Below are 19,964 nucleotides of genomic sequence, written 5' to 3'. Positions count from 1 at the left end.
GAGTGACCCCTCCCGGCCGCCGTCCCGCCCCGCCGTGCCCCGGACGCCTTCTCCGCGGTCACTTCCGGCGGCGGCCCCGGCGCGGAGGCGCCGGTGCAGCCCCGCTCCGCCCGGGCCCGGCCCGCAGCCGGCCCAGCATGCCGGGGCGGCCCGCTCCGCACAGCCCGCCCGCTCCGCACGCACGCTCCCCGCTGCGCGGCCAGCCCGTGGCCCCGGCGCTGCCTCCTCCACGCCGCCGCGCCCCTGCGGGGACGTGACCACAGCTCGTCGCCTGTCCGCCCTCCCGGCCGCGGAGCTGTCCGGTGAGTGGGGACACCTGGGAGGGGGCCAGGGAAACATTTAGCAGGACCGGAGGGAGCCTCGCCGCTCCGCGTGGCCTCGGGCGGTGTGGAGGAGACGGGGCTCGGAGTAACGGGCTGAGGCTCGCCTGGCTCAGCGGCTGCGCGGGGCCGAGCTGCGGGCCGTGCCGGGACTGTACCTGCCCTAGGTGGTGCTGCCTTTTTTCCCTGTGTCCTCCCACCCCTCAGCCCAGGGGCTGCAGCCTTCCGTCATCGCTGTCGGGCGAGAAGCCGCGGAGAGCTGGCGGTGGGTAAGGGAATTGTGAAGCTTCTTGCTTGTTCAGCCTCTGGCCCCGCTTCTGTAGCGTGGCTGTAAGGACACCTTGTAGCCAGACAGCTGTTGTCTGAGTGTACGGCTCCCTCTGGCTCACCAAACTTACCTGAGAGCTCCCCGTGGAACTGCAGCTCTGGAAATGCACATGTAGTGTATCTGCACTGAACTGATGCTATGGGGGTTATAGAAATAGAAGTTTCCTTCTAAAAATAGATAAATAGAGAACACATAGTTGTCTTGATTTAATTAGGGTCAAACTTAGATGCCAACAGTGCTGTCAGTTTACTGAAACGAAAGTGATTAAAAGTGCTGTTTATTGGGAGAAACACTGTATGACTTGGCAAGAGCATAACCCAGAATATTTGTTTTAGCCATGGAGGCTCCCTATGATGGCACTGAGGTAACTGTGGTGATGGAGGAGATAGAGAGCACTTACACTTATGCATCACCAGTGCCATGCAAGAAGAAGAAGAAGAAACATAAAAGTGCTGGTGATCACGGAGAAAAAGCCAAGAAGCCTCGGTAAGTTCTTTCTGTCTTCATTTAGTTCCTCTGTAGGGTGTGGGAGCAGTTTTCCTTGTTTCTGACATGAGTGGACTTTGCAGTGCACTTGGAACACTTCATAGTGTAAAACATCATATATGAAACATCAGCTTGATACTTTGGGCCTGCTCAGACATTCTTCACAGGTGCCACTGTTGTTCAGTTTACAGTTTGTTTGCCCCAGAATAATTTGTCTTAGGCTGTTCCTCAGAGGTTCTCTTTTTTTTCTTCAGAGGTTCTCCTCAGAGAGAGAGTTTTCATTTGGTTAAAAAATGCATTAATAAATAGAATTAAACGTAACTTGCTTGTCACATGACTTTGAGACAAACCTAAACCATGTGGTTTTATTTTTTCCCCAAGGAATTTATGTAGAATAACTTTAATGTTTCAATTTCTGGTTGTGTTTCAGATCTGCTTATCTTCTCTATTATTATGATATTTATTTGAAAGTACAGCAAGAGCTTCCACACCTCCCTCAATCTGAAATCAACAAAAAGATCAGTGAGAGCTGGAGGTTGCTTAGTGTGGCTGAAAAGAGTTACTACTTGGAGAAAGCCAAGCTAGAGAAAGAGGGACTGGACCCGGTAAGTTGTCTTTATCGAAGTTCTTTGGCTGCTGAAGAGAGAGGCAGTTACCTGTGTACATAAAACTCTGTGGGAGAGTTATTTAACTGCAGATTCCAGTTTGTATCCTTGCTCAGGGCAGCCTTTAAAGAAGCAGTGTGAGGCCACTGCCTTTTTTCATTGCCTTCTGTTCAGCTGAAGGAGGATGTTTTGTAATCCAAGATGGATATGTCTGGTACCTGCTCACAGCAGTTATTTTTGTGTCCTTTCATCTGAGTGAGTGTTGGTAAAGTGGGTGATAAAACCTGGACTGAGAGGGTTTCTGCAGGTCCTGTCATGTGGAGAAATTCCCAGCAAACTAATTCAGGAAACCATTTGAACCTCAGGCACTAAAATAGCAGGATTGAGAACTGAATCTCTTCCTTTTCTCATAATCATTTATTCCATCCTCTGCTTTTGCCCATAGAACTCCAAGGCATCCACTCGAACTGCAGTCGTCCCTGACATTCCAGGCTTTCGTAAGATTCTTCCTCGCTCCGATTATATAATTATTCCCAAAACCACTCTGCAAGAAGACAGGAGCAGGCAGTCTCTGGAGCTGTGTGTGACACAGAGCCCGGCAGCATCCGAAGGCTTGGTGGCTCCCAGGAGCGACACCGGCGTGTCCCGTGACACCGTGCAGAGCATCCTTTCCGTGGAGTCGGGCCAGGCCAGCGTCTCAGAGCAGTGCATTGCCATCGAGGGGCTGGCAGAGGACACGGCAGCCTTTGCCCAGCCCAAGGCTGCGGAAGAAGTGGTTGCCTCAGAGGTTCTCTCTCATTATGTTGGGCCTGTGACAGAGAAAGTGGCTGGAGATATCCTCTTGGATGAGACTTCTTTGGAAATAGAAGGACAGCCGTACCACACAGCCCGAGTGGTGATTGAGGAGACTATGGTGAGCAGCTCCACAGACATCTCCAACGGGAGCATCGCTGTGGCCCGTCCCCAGGTGCCCAATGGGGTGTCTGTGGTGACCGTGGTGACTGGAAGGGTAAGTTTTTCCACTGACACCCAAACTCCTGCAAGATCTCACCCGAAACATCTGAGTGTTGTTTCCCCCATTTTACTTGAAATCCTCAGTGGGTGCAGTAGATCCTCTGATTGCCCAATTTGCTGAATCTAAATGCTGAGAGAAATGGAGACTTTTATAATCAATGATACAAAAGTAACACTGTGACTAAGTTGTCTCTGCTTGCAGATTGACTCAGCCATCTGCTGATATGAATTGTGTCTTAACACAACTGAGTTCTTTTAATTGTTATAACAATATTTGGGGTATTGCAGTGCCAGTAATTGGGTTCTGCAGTTGCACTGCAAGATTTTGGTGAGAAAAAAATGCCACTGCTCTACTCCTGATAGCTGTTGTCCTGGTTGCAGAGAGGTAGGAGGGAGTCCTTTTTAGCTGAGGTTTTAGGGCTCAGTTGTAGAAAACCTAAGTGTGAAGAGTTTTCACACTGTTTTCTGTTTCAAAGTGTGAGGAGTTTGGTAATTTCCAGAGTACATCTGGTAAGGCCATTGCTATTGAAACAGTTGCTGCTCTGTCCTGTATTCTGGTCTCATCAGTCTTTAAGACACATTAATGTTCATGAGAGGGAGGGATATGGTTTTGTCTTTTGTTTTCTGCATGTATTTTCCCTTTGGCTTCATTTTAGGATACTGAAGAGAGTAGCTCTTCCACTCCTGCAACACAGTTTATCATGTTACCTTTGCCAGCTCATTCTGTTGTGGAGAACCCAGCATCAATTAAATTGGTAAGAAATTCAGAGTCTTGTATAGTATGTTAAGGTTTCAATGTATTTTTATAGGTTTGTCTTAAAGATGTTAAGAGTGGGAGGGATTTGCTCATGGTTCAGTTTTTAAAGATAATCCAATTTGGAGTCACTGTATCAGTTGATGAATTTCTTGTCCCTTGTGTTATGTCTTGCATAGGCTAAGAGTGTCTCTGACTTCCTACAGTGTCTTACAGGGCCCATTTCTTCTGCCTTCTTCCTCAGGGAATTCTTGGAAACAGATGGAATAGATAAAGCTGTCACAACACATCTGGCCAACAGCAGTTTCTGTATAGCCATCTACATCCACTACTTGGATGCATATTTATCTTCATAAAAAGCCAGTGTCCATCCCTTTAAGGGCAAGGATCTGCTCTTATTACAGGAAACTGTGAAAAAGCTCTTGTTTTGGCCGGGTGGCAGGAGGGGTGCAATGACCTGCAGTTTTGAGAAGCCATATGAAAGGCTGTGTGGCCTGTTGCATGAGGAAGAATCGCTAATCTAACCACTCCAGCCACCTGTGTTTTTGCATCCATTTTGGGAGTTCATTGTACAGTCAGTACTGCAGCTCCTTCTGTTATATAAAGTGGCATCAAATCCTATTTTTCAGGTTCTCTGTGCTTCCAGCTGGTGGAACACTGCAGATATTTATAGTGGTGCATGGTGTGATGCTCTTCCAGTTGTCTCGGGGAGAAAGAAGTACCTCAGGTTTTTGTTCCTGAGAAGGATCTGGTTTAAATTGACTCATTTCTTTGACAGCAGCATTTGCATTTCTAGAAAAAAAATCTGTACCCAGTTAGGGAGTTACAGTACAACAGCTCCCTCGGGAGTGTTGAGAACAGGATATTGGGAAGTGCTGCGCTGACAAAAACTCAGATGTGTTGATGCAGTTGTCCTGGCAAAGATGACAGGTTCTGCTGTAGTTGTTTGTATAAATAGTGCCTGGTGATGCTGCTCATGTTTCAGTAGTTCATAGCAAGTTACAGTGAAGGACCTGGGAACACTTGACCGTCCCATACAGCAACAAATTACTGACAAAACTGCCTTTGCATCATGAGTGCTTCTCTTCAAGTCTTTTTGCTGTTTTGTCATGAATGTTAATCACATCTTGTCTTACTGTGGATTGCTGTTAGAAGCATTTTAATGCCATCTTACTATGAATTTTTCATGTTCAGAAAGAACTGTTACCTCACTGTAAGTGCAAGATTAGCTTCACCAGGAGGTTATGTGCATTGCTCATCTCTGCTCTGCAGGTTGATCTAAATGCTGGTAATACCAGAGGCTGTTATGTAGACTAAACATTTAGACTTGCAGTAGTTCTGGTGCTGACTCACCCTGACCCAGATGTGTGGTGTTTGTTCAGTAAAATGAATAATAGTGGAATGCTGGGGATTTGCCAAATAACATTTGTAAAGGGCTTATGAGGAAAAAGAAAGTGATCAGCACAGCTTTGTGGTTTTCAGGTCTGTAGAAAATTCTTGACAATTTTGTTTCAGACAACCACCTATACTCGCAGGGGACATGGAAATTGCACCAATCCTGGCTGTTCCTTCACTTATGTCACCAGGCATAAGCCACCAAAATGCCCAACGTGCGGGAACTTCCTGGGAGGGAAATGGATCCCAAAGGTAAATTAGTCATTCCTTTCTGGACTTTAAAACAGAAAGTGCTGGTTTTGTGAATGCCTGTGGTACTTCTAGAACTATAGATCTATCACAGGAGGTCAGATACACCAGAAAGGATCCCAGCACTTGTTTTCCAGTGCATGTGCTGGAGCAAGTCACTATTGCAGAGGACACTTGACCAAGGTGAGACCTGAAATCACCACACCTTGGGTAAAGATGCTGCTCTTATCTGTTAGAATAGATGGGGCTGCGTTTGCTAACTCTCTCATTGAGAGGCTACACATTCTTCTGGCCCTCTGCCTGCACAATTCCTGTGACTGGAAGATATTGCCTGTTCTTCCTGCTACAGCCCCAAGCTTGGGAAGTTTTGTGGTAATTAATATCAACATTTGAAGTTCTTCTACAAATTTAATTTTCTGTGGTCTTTCAACGTTGTTTTTTTTAACAGAGAGGAGGAACAGCTCAACTGTAGCAGGTGTATTATCCTTTAGGAGCTTGTTACTAAAGTTGATCTAGTGGAAACTGAAGTGCTGTTGGATATTGTTGTCTAATGGCCATGTGTCTGATCATGTGTCTGACCTGTGACTGGAAGGAAGTTTCCAGGTGTTGGTAGAGTTGTGAAGCTTGTCTGAGTGGAAAAGTCTTTCTCCACATGATGCCTACTCTGCTTAAGTTACTGGCATCTCTACTAGCTGTGTACAGAAAAACACACTTGATCCTTAAACCTTGGCACTATCCTGTTAATTAGTCAGCTCTGAACAGATGTGCATTTCTGTCTGAAGCAAGACTCCTCAGGCACAATTTAAATGATGTTCCCAGTGTAAAAATTGGCATTGACATTTGGTGGCTTTGTGTGGGTTTGTTCTGAACCTCCTTTGTTTTGTGTCTGGATCCATTAAACATTCAGGGATGAGAACTCTTTCAGGCAGCTTGCAAGCTCTGTGGTGTCTGAGCTGAAGGCTGCGCTTCCTGTGTGGTAGGGTACAAATAGTGATGGTGACATCTTTGCTTTTGTTTGGTAAACTTGCTGAGGTAGAGAGATGGCTGAATGAAAAAAGTATTTCTGGATTCTGCCTGAACATGGCAAGTCTGTTGCTGTTCAGTCCTACCCTAGAACTCTGAAAGGTTTTAGAGGGAGTTTTCCTTTCTGTCTTTCAGACTTACTCTGATCTGCTGGATTCTGTTTCTGATATATTTTTCCATATTCCAATTCAGTGTTCATTGTACCTTTGTTGATGCCAGTACAATGATTTCTGTAGCCTTAATCTTGGAAGTAACATTAAAGTCAAAAAAATCTTCATAAGTAATCCTGTTTTCTGGTTGGGTCACATGCTTGCTTCTCTGAAAGCATGTATCCAAAAGATGCAAATTCTCTGTCTTAACTCCCTTTGATTGCTCAATAATGTGGAAGAACAGACAGCATCAGAGAGCTGAAGCCATGAAAGAGAAGCATAGGAGGTGAGCCCTTGCTGCAGAGGGTAGCAGGTGACTTTGTGGCTTTGATGCTAATGGTGATATTTAAGGGAGTTTAAGGAAGATTGTTTCTTTGAAGTGAACAGTGTCTAAAAATAATACATGAAGGGCCAAGAAGCCTGATACAATGTTAGTAGGACCTTTGCTGTTGCAGGAGATGCTGTCTGTCTACTCCCATACAACTCACTGATTAAACACTTAGGATTTTGCTGTTTTGATCCAGCATTAAATAGGTCACGGGAAACATGGCATATGTGCAGGGGACTTGCTTATCTGTGAAAGCTCTGAAATGTGACTCTCTCCTTGTTTCCAGGAAAAGCAACCAAAAAGCAAATCTGAGCCAAATTCAGGCACCTCTCTTAAAACTCCAGCAGCTAAAAGAGGTCAGCAGTCAGCCCTCACAGAACCCACGGCCGTTAGCGAGAGTTCCTCCAAGTCTGCCTTGGAGAGCTCCGAAGCTGTCAGCCAGCTGCTGAATGCTGTGCCTGTCGGAGGGCAGATGCCTGAGATGGAGTGGGAGGAAGTGATCATCTCTGAGCGCCACTTTCTCCCAAATAATGTGCTTGCTGAAGACAGGAAGAGTGCTGTTGGAGTGGTGCTGGGCCAAGAGAGCCAGCGGCAAGCAGACGCTTCTTTGGAGCAGGCAGAGAAAGGAAGTGTAGGGCTGGGGATGTCGACGTCTTCTGAGGTGTTGAGTCCAAATGCCTCTGTGAAAAAGCCAGTGGTGGGGTGAGTCAGTTTTCCATGTGTTATGGGAGCATACGATATCTATTGTGTGCTCATGGGACTAGTCCAAGAAGTTGAAGGCTGTTGGCAGTGCTTCCTCTAAGACTTATTGTGTTTGCTGTCTGTTTTGTGCCAGTTCAGGATTGTTCCTTTGAGTCTTTGTCCATCAGAGCTAATATTTTTTTCAAGTGATATATTGTAGTCACAGGGCAGATGCAGTCTTTAGCACTGTCTCTTTCTATTGCAATAGCTGTGATTAGTGTGCTAACAAAGCACAATTCAGGGAAAAGAGGAAAACTGAAGCTGAGGGGAAATCGATGGAATATTTTTCCACTTGTAGCTGTTGTTTTTCAGAACTGATGCAACAGCTGCTACACACAAGGGACAAGAAGTAAAGAGTAAACCAAGACCCAAGCCCTCCTTGCTGGCTGCAGCCAGACCCATGCGAGCCATTCTGCCTGCTCCAGCCAGCATGGGGAGAGAAGCCAGCACGGAGCAGCCGAGCAGCAGACAGGCCTTTACAAGTACTGGTAAAAGCAGCATTTTCTGTGTGCTTTGGGAGCTGTTGTCTTTCCTCACCATGTTGAAGTGGTGTCTGCCAATAATATAGGTTTCAAGGGAGGTGGTTACCAATTCTAGAAAAAAACCTCTTTGTCTCTGCCTGAGTGCAGTAAATGGGCCATGAAACACCTGCTTGGGTTATTTCAAGCTTATAGGAAAGATCTCACATGACTGTAGTGGCATTTACCAAAGATGCCAGAAGGAAACAGAACCTGTTTTCTCACATTTAACCTGGTGCATCTCTTTCCTCCTCCTAGACAAGCATTCCCCTGTGAGGACGTCAGGCTTGAAGCCCAGTACACTGAAACAGTTGGGCCAGTCAGTTCTGCAGCCACCAACCGCTGAGGAACAAAAGGTTGTTCTTCAAATGCAAATTATTTTCCTGGATTTTTGCGGGGAGGGTTTTGTTTGAGTTTTTGTTTGGTTTGTTTGTTTTTTTCTCTCAGGTGAGTGATATGACCTGAGTGAGAAATAGAACAAAAAATACAGCAGTCTTATGATGGTGAGATCTGGGACTGGCTGCTTTTATTGTGTGGCTGGGTAGAATGACTGCATGGTGGCTGAGTGTGGGAACTGAGCTGAGAGATGCTGTTGGATAATCCATCTGTTGCTTACTTTGGGAATCTCTGAGCTACTTCCAGAAGATGTTTTGAGGATCTGCTGGTGCTTTGATAATCTGGCATGCAATATTGAATACTGAGCTTTTCACCTATAAAATATGACTGAGTATGCCAAGGTGCTGAAATGAATCTGTGAGTTGTAATGCCTTTGCATGCAAAATAGTGTCTTATGGTATTATAGCTGTTAAATGAATATTAATCTCTTGGGGGTAGGAATGCTAACAGATACTGATTATTGATGCATGTATGTATTTAGTAGTAGGTGTCTGATAGGTGTTGTTTTTTCTGTTTTCAATTTCTAGCTCCACAGTTCTGTGACAAGCAGGGCATCTCAGGTTAAAGTTGTGGAGGTCAAACCAGACATATTCCCTTCCTACAAGTACAGTTGCACCGTAACTTTGGTGAGAATTTTTCAAATAGTGTGACTTCTGCCACAGGGAGTATCCTCGCTGGGATGAGAATGTTTTGGGAGTTCTGTCTTACTGACTTGCACAAATACATCTCATTTTTAGCATGAAATATTCTGTACTTTGTGTCATTTCTAGACCTAGTCCAGGATGACTGTGCTCTGTTTTGCAGTTAAGTTGGGGCCTTGTTAAGAGATGGATTTTAACTCATGTCCCTCTGCATAATTCCCATCCCTCCCTGAGTTCAGCAGGGAGGATCAGGGGTTTCTGAATGAATTTAATGTGCTTCTGGCCTGGAGAACTGGCCCCAGAATCTTTAAGTGCCACTTAAAAGATTCTGTGCAAAGTGACAGGGCTTGCTATTGATGTTTAAACAAGATATTATAATGTGGAGATAAACCATACAGTAATATTTTTTAGAATCTTGTTGGCTTAGAATCATAGTCATTCAGACTGGAAAAGACCTTTAAGATCATGGAATCCAACTATTAAAAGTCAAGGTCAGCAAACATCTCTTTTGTGTCACTCAGGATTTGGGATTAGCAACATCACGTGGCAGAGGGAAATGCAAGAACCCCTCCTGCAGTTATGTATACACAAACAGGCACAAGCCACGCATCTGTCCAAGCTGTGGATACAACCTTGCCAAAGACAGGACTGAGAAAACAGCAAAATCCCTGGTAAGGTTCAAGCTGGCTTGTTTTATCATCTGTCTGTTGTGAGCTGGGCAGAGAAGTTCAGTTTGCAAGTCCCTGTGGAAACGTGGTTTGGGCTTTTTTTTTTTTTTTTTCATTATGATAAACTTTTCTGGCAGAATGGTTCCTGTTTACAATATCTGTGATGATGTTTGTTGAGCTCCTGTAGCAGTGATGCTTCAGACTGAGAGTGAGTCTGAGCACACCCAGTGCTACCACTGGGTGTCTCCTCAACTTAAAAATGCTTCTGTTGTGTCAGTACGTGCTGGGAAAATCAACCCTGAAGTCACAGCATTGCTGTGTCAGCTTTGTTGAACTTCAGACTTCATCAAGAAACTCCCAAGTATGCTCTGCTTTGTGAGCAGTTTGAGGCTAGTGTCAGTTAAGTTAGTACATTTTGTATTACAGCTTCCTGTTTTTAAGGGTTTGTAGAGCAACTTTACTTCCAACCTGAATTTATTTCTGGATGTAGAGGTTTTTTTCATAAATATGTTTTCAGTTGTCAGCCATTCTATTTGGATGTAATTAATTCTGGGATTGGTTTTTTGTGCCCTTACAGTCTCAAGGTTTAGCTTTTCTCATACTAAATTGTCATGTTTTTAAAACAATAAATGAAAAAGGGAGCTTTCCTGCTCTTAGCTGAAATGCCTACTCCAGCAAATAGTCAGAATTTTAGTCCGTGTAGTAATGACTCATCCACTTGCCTTTTTTTTATTTTGAAGAGCATAACTTTGTGTAGTGATTTTGTGTTTATTTTTAAAAACAAACAAACTGAAATGGCTTGTGTGAAACTCATACAAACAGCTGTGTAAGGAACAGCAGTGTGCTTAGCTTAGCTTGCATTCTGAGAGGCATGTGGCTTGTCTCTTCCTCATTTAGTTTTCTTTTTTCTTCTGGTTGTAGATCTGTTTAACTTTCCTTTCACATAGTTCATTGTTGTCTGTGGGCTTTTGACTGATTATTTATCTCACTGCTAGACTAGTCAGAAAACCAGGTTGAAATGTTGACAGAAGAGTTTCAGGGATTAAACAGATCAGCCTGTTTGTATTTTCTGTTCTCCTGGGACAACCTGGAGTTTGGTTCTCCTGTGTCTGTGCATTTTGTTGTGATGGTATGTGTGTTGGAGAAGGGTAGACCATAGCTGATTGATTGTTATTGATTAGTGTGTTCTGTATATCACAGCCCCCAGTTCTCTATTAGTACATGGCTCCTCCAGTTTCTGGAGAGCTGTGCAGGCTGCCCTGAGCTGTGCCTGATAACCTGTGGAGAAAGACAGTGATGGCTGGGGGTTCAAGTGATGAGGGTTATTGAAGTGATTATATACCTGTTGGTGGTTATCCTCTGTACCCCAGTCCCTGCACTTAACAGTTTAATGGCCAATCTGTGATGGTCTGGCAGTGCAGTAATACCTGAAGGACTGGGCTGTAATAAACTATTTTTGTTAAAGTAATCTGGGCTTGAAACTCCTGTGAGGAGTCAATGATTCCTCAGTAGAGTAGAAATCAAGTTTACTGAGTGCAAATGTTACTGTGTTTCTGGCTAGCTTTTATGACTTTTTTGGGCTTGATATTTCATCCCCATGCTTGCCTAGTTGGATATGTTGCTTTCTAGGAGGTCAGTCCAGGTCAGTCGGATGTGCTGAACACCAGCGAGCCCCTAACGCCATCCCAGAAGGAAATCCAGCGTCAGTCCACGCTGCAGCTGCTGCGCAAGGTGATGCAGATCCCCGAGAACGAGTCGGAGCTGGCAGAGATCTTCACCCTCATCCATGAGCTCAACAGCTCCCGGCTCATCCTGTCCAACGTGAGTGAGGAGACTGTGACCATCGAGCAGACCTCCTGGTCCAACTACTACGAGTCTCCGTGTGTGCAGTGCCTCCTCTGTAACAGCCCCTTGTTCAAAGGGGGACAGAAGTAAGATTCTGCTTTGGATTTTGACTCTTTCAAACTCATTTTGCTGATTTTCTTTGTTATGAGTCTGTCTGAAATAATATTTGCTTTAGCCCTGGTAGTGAAGCTGGTGAAAGTGACACTGAATAAGCAAAATGTGTGTGGAAAGGGTTTAGCAGGATCAAAGAGTGACTGCAAAGTCTAGATGTAACTTTTTTCTTATTGAAACCGAGTATTTTCATTAGTCATCCCCTCTCTGTTTTCCATTCTAATACTCTGAGGCTGAGAGAGGAAAACTGTAAAAATCCTGTGTTCACTGATGTGTATTGTGAGATTTCCTTTTTCTCTCTTTGCCTAGTCTGAATATTTTCTATTTATATAGAAATTTTTTATTCTATTTATATAGAAAATATTTCTATTTATATTTCTATTTATATCTTCATTCCTTTCATTTCTTAGTGTGTGCTTGAGTGATTGCTCTTTTGGAACAAATATCCAAATTGAAACCTGAAGGACTTTCAGAAACTTTTAGTACATAGGCTAGATTGCCTTAACTAGATTTGAATGAAGGCTTGTAGGATATCTCCTCCCTGAGTCTGCCAGGCATCCTCCTGTTTCTGAAAACATGATCTAAAATTTTTCCTACAGCAAAATGTCGGTGAGTTTAACATTGTGTTTCTTTCTTCCACAAAAAAATTCGTCATACAAATGATGGATATTTGCTTTGGTCAGGCTAGCACTAATTGAGATCTTTCCAGGAGAGATACTTTATATGCTCTATATTTTTTTTTCCAGAACAGAGCAATCTCACACCCTGTCCATCACCTTGGGATTTACCAACCTGTGCATTGTAAATCTTTGTCTGTGTCTGGCTGCTTTGCATCTGGGACTCTCCCATGTGCCTGCACTGGCTCTAATTGAAGCCCTGCCAGTGGGAGGGAGGTGACTTTGGCTTTGATTCCTGTTTTCTCAGGTGGACAGCAGTATTTCAGCCACTGGCACTCTCCTGTCTGAACCTCCCCCTTGGCAGTTACACCGTAGAGGAGCAGACCTTTGTGAATCTCTGTGTGCAGGGACAGGCTGTCGGGTGGAATGTGTTACTGATCACCACAGCTATGTTACAGACCCTTCTCCTGTGGCAGCTGGGCCATAGATTTTCTCCACCTCTCCAATAGTAGATGCCCAGTGTATGCAGCTGGAGGGATGCTCTAGTGCTGTTGAAGAGAATGTGAGCAGTGACCTGACTCTGCCTGGGAAATTTGTTTTGAAATGTAACTTTTCTTTTCTTGGTGTGATATGATGTGGTGAGCTGGCTTAGATTTACACAATAATAAACTCATGTCATTTAGAATGTCTGAAGTTGCTGCAGGGCTGGACTAAAAAAACCCATTTGCTTCACTCGAGTGTTTTTTTTTTATTGTGTGTTGCAGTTCTCTTGCTGGTCCTCAGGAGTGTTGGCTGCTGACAGCCAATCGGTTACAGGTGGTTACAGCTCAGGTCAAAGTGTGCTTGAATCTGCAGTGTCTGGCCCTCCATAGCTTCACTGACATTTACACAGGTAGGAAAGATCTGACCATGCAGAATAACTACAGTCTGAACCCGTTAGAAGCCTTGCGATTGTATCCCGGCATTGTCCAGGCACAGAAAAGCTTATTCCCTTCCCCAGTGTACTGAATTTGAATTATCTTTTAATTGTTTCTGCTTATTCTGCAAGTAAATCTATATCTGTGAGTGAAAACACATGCATGTTCTGGTGAGGAAGACCTTTCCTTGATTCACTGGTGTAGGTCTCTGTGTGAATGTTGAGTTCTGCAGGGCAACTCCTGAGATCACAGTCAGACATCTCTGGAGAGCGCTGTTTCATGCCAATGGCTAGTGAGATGGATTGGCAGCTGTTCCTTGTTGCTTTTTTAATCAATAGACAAGTCTGTGAAAGGAGCTAATCTTTGAGCAGGGAGCTCTGCATTTCAGAGGTGCAGAAGCACTGTTTGTGTTTCCATTATCCTCTAAGCTGTACTCTTGTGAGTGTGCTGTGTATCAGTAAGGAATATATTTCTTCATGAGGAAGATCTGGAACCCTACAGACAATAACTGTCTTGTTTTAACTGCAGGCCTTTTCAATGTGGGTAACAAATTGTTAGTGAGCTTGGATCTTCTGTTTGCAATCCGAAACCACATTAAACTTGGAGAGGATCCCAGAGTGGCTGTTGGCAATATCCTTGACTCTGTTCAGGAGCAAACTGGTGGGTTTTCCATCTTTCTTTTTATCATAACATATCAAACTGTGACCTGATGATGATTGTTAGGTTATAAAATGGCAAAAACTCACCTATTTTAATGTGGTGTGTTTCTATTAAATCACTTTTAAACTAAACAGTACTTCTATGACCAGTACTTTGTAACAATTCTCTGGAGGGTAGGTTTGGTTTTATCCTGCATAGGAGAGCCCTACTTCCTCTCCACTGGCTTCAGGACATGAAAACTGTAACAGTGGCATGTTCTTTTTTTCAGACAAAAGCCTGAGCCCCGATGAACAGGGTCAGCTCCAGGAACTGCTGTGCAATGGCTACTGGGCTTTTGAATGCCTGACAGTCCGGGATTACAATGATATGATCTGTGGAATCTGTGGCATAACCCCCAAGGTGGAAATAGCCCAGAGGAATACGGAAAATGTCCTAGCACTGAAAAATATAGAGGTAGGTTTTTCCCACAGCTCACATCCTGTTCATGTTCAAAGCAGATCATAATGATTTTTTGCTGACTCTGGTCTTCATGATACACAATAAATGCACGAGATCTTTGTGAGTGGTTTTTTGCTGATGCCTGACAAGAGGATGTGGCTGGAGCAGCAATGCCTGTGCTTCCTCTTAGAGGTGTTGATGTACAGTTCAGGAAAAACAAGATCCTTTGTCCCTGGACCACAGCTTTTGTCCAGCAGTCTTGGGCAGTAGGAACCTTGGATGTAAAAAAAGCCCTTGTAGGAGAATGTAGTATGTCTGGCTTTTAAGTCAAATATGTCAAATTTTGAGTCTTAGCCGATGCAAAGTGTTTGTGGGAAGCTTTAGAAGACTGAAATCCTCTTATTCAGGAGCACTCTCCTGGATAGTCCTCATGCCATGAGTGAGACTGACACAAAACGGTCAAATGACCTCTGGTTGTTTGTATTTGACCACTGTTTCTTTCTCTCTGTAGTTTACTTGGCCAGAATACTTGCCATCAAGTGAAGTGAATGTAGAAGACTTTTGGTCCACAATGGAGACGGAGGTGATTGAGCAGGTGGCTTTTCCTTCTAGCATCCCCATCACAAAGTTTGATGCCTCTATTGTTGCTCCTTTCTTCCCTCCACTGATGAGAGGAGCAGTGGTGATCAATACAGAGAAGGACAAGAACCTGCATGAACAGCCAGTGCCAGGTAATGGCTCAGGTTGTGCTTATTAAGGGAGTGCTTGATGTGTTAGTGACTTCAGTGTTGGTGATGTTTAGCATGACACTTTAAAAGTTACATGTGCTGAGAAGAGCCATGAGCATTGGGGTGATTTCACCTGTTCTCAGGCTACTTTGCTGCTTGAGGCTTGGGTTTTCCTGTGAAGTTTGGATGCACTGGTGGGCTCTGATGCATTTGAGACATGGGGGACATGAGAGCATTGCACCTCAGGTGAGATAGAATCTGATTGCAGAGGGATGCATGCACCTCTTGAATGCCAGTCAGTGTTTGCTTCATGTTAGACTAATACTTGGAGTGTGGAAGTTACATGTAGTGCTTGGTATCTCAGTGTTACAACCTCAATAAAGGATGAATAAGTTTTTACAAAACCTGAGGAAAAAAATAGGAGAGTGGTGTGCTAGTCCTGATCAGAGTTGTCAACATTCATTACATCCACTGCATATTGACTGCATGGAACAAGAAACAGTGAGAGGAATAATCTCAGATCTGAGAGCTAAGATTGGTTAGCACCTGGTTCCCTTAAGGATTTAGGTATTTGGTATAAGAAGGAAAACTGGCTTTGCAAGATTAACAAGTGTGTGAGTTGGCTTTGCAGACAGAGCTGCAGCTGCATCAGAGTTGGGCTGCAGAAGAGCTATGTGGGCTTTTGTGGAAGTGAAGCTCCAAAGAAAGAACCAGGGAGATGTGAAGGCTGAGCTTGGAGCTGTTCAGTCCAAAGGCTACAGTAACATTTATCTCTGCTCTTCCTCACTTGGTTATCCTCACATCAATCATTTAAAGGTTACAAGTGACAGGATAGATAAGTGCTTATGGAGTCTGCAGCTATGCTGGGCTCAGTCTGGTGACCTCAGCAGTGAAGGGCTCAAGACAAGCGTGGGCTGTGACGTGCTTTGCAAGTAGGGCTGTTCACAGCTTTCTCATGCTGGCTGTGGGTTGTGCAATCTCTGCTTCTGTAGTCTTTGTAAGAAATTATTTTGGTAAGCTCTCTTCCTGACAATGAGTGCTGAGACCTGTTTCCTGCCTTTGCAGGCAATGGAAGTGCCTTGGTGAGGCTCCTTCAGGAAGAAGTCTTCAGGCCTGAGCTGATAAACTCTTACAGTGAGGAAGAGCTGCAGAGCTTTCTGACACAGTGTGGCATCCCCTGGGAGGCATCACATACAAAGGTAATGGCTTGTTTGCCCACATACAAGCCTGCAGAAGTGGAGCTGTTCTTCGCTGTCTTTCTCTCATCCACTCTTGCCATCCTTGACAATTAATTTCTCATCTGACTGCACTAAGGGCAGGGATGGGTGCCAGCAGGTTATAGGATAATTTACACATGGTGAAATAAATTGAACCTTTGTGGGCTAGAAGAAAGGAAGCCTATAATTACCTTGTCACTGGCTCAGCCTTGTGTAATTGCTTGTCACCCTCACAGTGCTGAGTGTGGGATTAGGAAGTTATTGGATGAAGTGCAAATTAGGATTTGGGAGACCTTGCATATTGCCTTTCCCATCTCTGCAGGAGCTTGTTAATTTAGACACTTTCTCTGGGGCCTCTCTTTTCTAGGAGGAGCTGTGCTACTCCCTCTTGGCTCTCTGTGAGTTTGTACAGAATGGGACAAGCATCACACCATCTTCTGCTCATCACACAGGAGGGAAAATCTACAAAGTGTGTCCACATCAGGTAAGGAAGATTGGAGCCATGATATTTTTTTTTCTTCCTTAGCTATTAGTTATTTGCTTAACAGCATGGAACTTATTGAATAGAAGCAATGGAATGGGCTTCTCTGTGCCTTGGGAATGAAACATGTTCCTTGGGGCTTGGAAAATTCCCCAAGACAAGGTGAATGTGTATGAGAAGGAAACAGAGTATCTGTAGAGAAAGTAGCTGTCTGGTTACTGTATAATGTGGGATACCTGAAAAGAAGTAAAATAAGTTGAATTTTTTTAAGACTAGAATTTTTCTGTAAGTTTTTAGTTTTACTGTGCTGCTTATGTTAATCCTCTTTTTTTCCTAGGTTGTGTGTGGCTCAAAGTACATAGTAAGGGGTGAAAATGCTCGGGATCACGTGGACTTGTTGGTATCCTCACGTCACTGGCCTCCAGTATATGTTGTTGATACAGCCTCTTCAGTGGCACTATGTGCAGACCTCTGCTGGCCTGACCTGACTTCCCAGATGTGGGGGAAGAACCAGGGCTGCTTCTCTGACCCCATGGAACCTCCAACGGTTAGTTATGTCTTTGTTCTCTGCTGTGCCTCTCCAGCTGGAAAAGTTGCAAGAGAGATTAAAATGACACCCCCCCTGAGCTCCCCCCATATGTAACCTTGAGCATTGTGGCTCAAGATAATTTCATACAATCGCAAAATGGGTTGGGTTGGAAGGACCCTTAAAGCTCATCCAGTTCACACCCCTGCCACAGGCAGGATCACCTTCCACTAGGCCAGGTTGCTCACAGCCCCATCCAGCCTGGTCTGGAACACTGCCAGAGGTGAATTTGACCTGATAAATATGTCCTGATTTAAGCTTTGCCAGTGCATCACTTCTAAGCATAGCAGAATGTATTAGGTGTTGCCTGGGGATTGTTTGATTAATTGTCCTTAACAGGAAGAGCTGTGCTGGAAGTGCATTTGTAACAGTTCAGATCAGAACTTTGCATGTCACTTATTCTGACACAGCAACTCAGTTCTTTCAAACTGCTGCTATTCCTTGAGAAGTGGGGGAGGAAGGTGGTTCCTAGTGCCTTGGGATTGTCTGAGGGCATACAAGTGAGGAGGGACTGTACTTTGTGGCATGTAGGGGAAGCCTGGATCATTTAGCCCTTCCTCTGTCCTGGGTCGTAGTGTTGGTTGGAGTTTGGCCAGCCAGTAATTTTGTCATCTCAGCTGCAGGGAGTTACTCGTTGTTCTACCTGGTGTGCGTGTGTCTCTCCCCCAGTACGTGTCCTGCCCTGAACTGCTGGACCAGCACTACAGCGTGGACGTGACGGTGGCTGAGCACTCCCTTCAGCACCCCATCACCAAGTCCTCGGCGCGCCGAATCGTCCACACGGGCTCGGAGCAGAGCAGCCCCTGGGATCCCACAGCTCGGCACCACTGCATCTCCCTGTGCCGCGAGCTGGAGCCGTATGGAGCCATCATCGCTGCCATCAACGACAGCAAAACCAGCAACGTGCGCCAAAGGCCCATCACCTTCGAGAACCCCACACACTATTACCTCTACAACCGCCTCATGGACTTCCTCACCAGCAGGGAAATCGTCAACAGGCAGATCCAGGAGATCGTGCAGAGCTGCCAGCCGGGGGAGGTGGTGATCCGTGACGCGCTCTACCGGCTCGGGGTGGCCCAGATCAAAACAGAAACGGAAGAGGATGAAGAGGGGAAGCAGGAGGAGGATAGAGGTTGCTGAGTAACAAAACAGCCTGTTGGTTTCTCTCTCTGGTTGTGTGGATGGGTGGGCTGAGCCAGCTTTTGCAGCTGTCTGGCTTGAGAGTTTATTTTTACAGGTTGGAGGTGTGATGCTGGTGGCTTTGCTGTTACTGACCAAAGAGCTCTGTGCTTCCATAGCATCGTGATAGCTGCTGTGAGCATGGGTCTGTCACCCCTTTGCAGAAGGCTGCAGCTGCCTTCAAGGCATGTGATGGACCTGCTGTTCTGGGCTGTGGGATGTTGCGCTCCCTGCAGCTGGAGAGGAGACAGGAGTTGCTGATAGCAGGGAGTGTGCGTGGTCAAACACACACAGGATTTTTTTAATTCTGAATCTTGCTTGCTGACTTCTTTTGCTTATTGGTGGCAGGGCTGGGGGTGTGGGACCAGCATAAAAGGTAGATGGCTATAACAATTTCCCTCAAAACATTCTGAATAGGTGAATTTAGGATACTGACTCTTGCTTGGTAATCTTGCAGAGCTTTCATAGGCATTGGCTGCAAGGAGTCTTGAGGAGGAGGAGCTGTGCTGCTTTACCAGCTGTATCTGGGGAGCCTTCCTGAAGGCTGCACTCCTGGTCCAGGATTGTGGGTACTTTGGCTGCAGGGAGTTTCTAGAATTGTTTGTCCTTTCACATGAGCACTAATAACTTAGAAGCCAAAAGGTACAGTGAGAGGAATGTGTTCTGTATGGTAGGGTAAGAACTGAGTCCCAGGGCAGCTGAGGGGTTGGAGGATGGTTTAAGTGCTGTGGAGAGGGGTGGGACACCCAAACACTCTGTGGGATCAAGGAGGAATGATGAAGTCAGTGTCACCAGAGCGAGCAGGGTTCTGTAAACCACCCTCATGGACGTGCTGGGAGAGCTGCCACCCACGTGTGCAATCTCATCACTTTGTCAGGTGTCACACCTGCCCTGCCCATGTTCTCACAGCGCTCTGGGAGTTGGAGGAGTCTCCTGCTGCCCTGGTTGCTTTGTCAGCCCCTTTAGAGGAGTCAGGATGAGACCTGTGCAGCACACCTGGGGCTGTGGGTGCAAAGCTGTGCTGTGCTGTGCAGCTCCCTTTGGCCATGACTGGTGGTGATGGTGTTTGACGTTTGTTGTGACCTGCAGAGGAGACAAGCAGGATGCCAGACTGCTAAGTTGCCATCTTGGGAGTTTATTTTGTCTGAGTAAGCAGTGGGAAGATTCTGAGGCTTGCGGTGTGGTTGAAAACTCCCTTCTGTGAAGGGGAACCTATTGAGTACCATACTGTTAAAGTAAATGTATTAAGTCTGAGCAAATGCAGTAATCATGGCTTGGGGTTTTTCTGTTAAGAACATTAACTTATTATAAGAGACATTAGTGACTTTTTTCAGTCAGTGATAAAGTTTAATAAATTATCTCCAATTTTGGGGGTGAAACTGTGGTCAAGTGACTTGGGCTGTTTGTTGGTTTGCTTTTTTTTTGTGTACAAGATGTGGATGGCTTCAGGAGAAAAGGCACAAACACTGCTGAATCTCTTCTGCATTTGTCTGCCTTTGGCATTGCACTTGCCCCAGAGACTGCTGCCATGTGCCACATGGTGACTTGTCAGATGTCCCATCATCACAAC

General features: G+C 45.2%; 1 protein-coding gene across 4 annotated transcripts; it reads left to right on the top strand.

Annotated features, from left to right (window-relative positions):
* Window positions 1-24: 24 nt before the first annotated feature.
* Window positions 25-19,787, top strand: HMGXB3 (HMG-box containing 3). Of its 4 annotated transcripts, none has more exons than XM_023935961.2 (20): window positions 25-302; window positions 984-1,134; window positions 1,565-1,739; window positions 2,185-2,748; window positions 3,410-3,508; window positions 5,023-5,154; window positions 6,938-7,353; window positions 7,705-7,880; window positions 8,169-8,266; window positions 8,834-8,932; window positions 9,469-9,618; window positions 11,245-11,546; window positions 12,953-13,080; window positions 13,634-13,765; window positions 14,034-14,218; window positions 14,715-14,934; window positions 15,997-16,130; window positions 16,516-16,632; window positions 16,967-17,176; window positions 17,885-19,787. In XM_023935961.2, exons 2-20 carry the CDS (start codon window positions 986-988, stop codon window positions 18,353-18,355), a joined length of 3,957 nt encoding a protein of 1,318 aa, XP_023791729.2. In that variant the 5' UTR covers window positions 25-302; window positions 984-985; the 3' UTR covers window positions 18,356-19,787. The 4 variants fall into 4 exon arrangements, with proteins under 4 accessions (XP_023791729.2, XP_023791731.2, XP_086708431.1 ...); XM_023935963.2 differs by having other exon boundaries at window positions 67-302; window positions 7,705-7,874; XM_086852305.1 differs by having other exon boundaries at window positions 283-589.
* The last annotated feature ends 177 nt before the right edge of the window (window positions 19,788-19,964 follow it).

Source organism: Cyanistes caeruleus, chromosome 15 (assembly GCF_971803275.1).
Source record: "Cyanistes caeruleus chromosome 15, bCyaCae1.hap1.1, whole genome shotgun sequence".
NCBI classification, from domain to species: Eukaryota; Metazoa; Chordata; class Aves; order Passeriformes; family Paridae; genus Cyanistes; species Cyanistes caeruleus.
The sequence above is the reverse complement of the archived record's forward strand: the minus strand, read 5'-3'. Positions and strand labels throughout refer to the sequence as shown.

Excerpts from the sequence above, each read along its gene's own strand:
- HMGXB3 (XM_023935961.2), top strand. The coding sequence starts at position 986 with ATGGAGGCTCCCTATGATGGCACTGAGGTAACTGTGGTGATGGAGGAG. Across the intron at positions 8,267-8,833 it reads CAACCGCTGAGGAACAAAAG|CTCCACAGTTCTGTGACAAG; the intron begins GTTGTTCTTCAA and ends TTCAATTTCTAG. Across the intron at positions 9,619-11,244 it reads AGAAAACAGCAAAATCCCTG|GAGGTCAGTCCAGGTCAGTC; the intron begins GTAAGGTTCAAG and ends GTTGCTTTCTAG.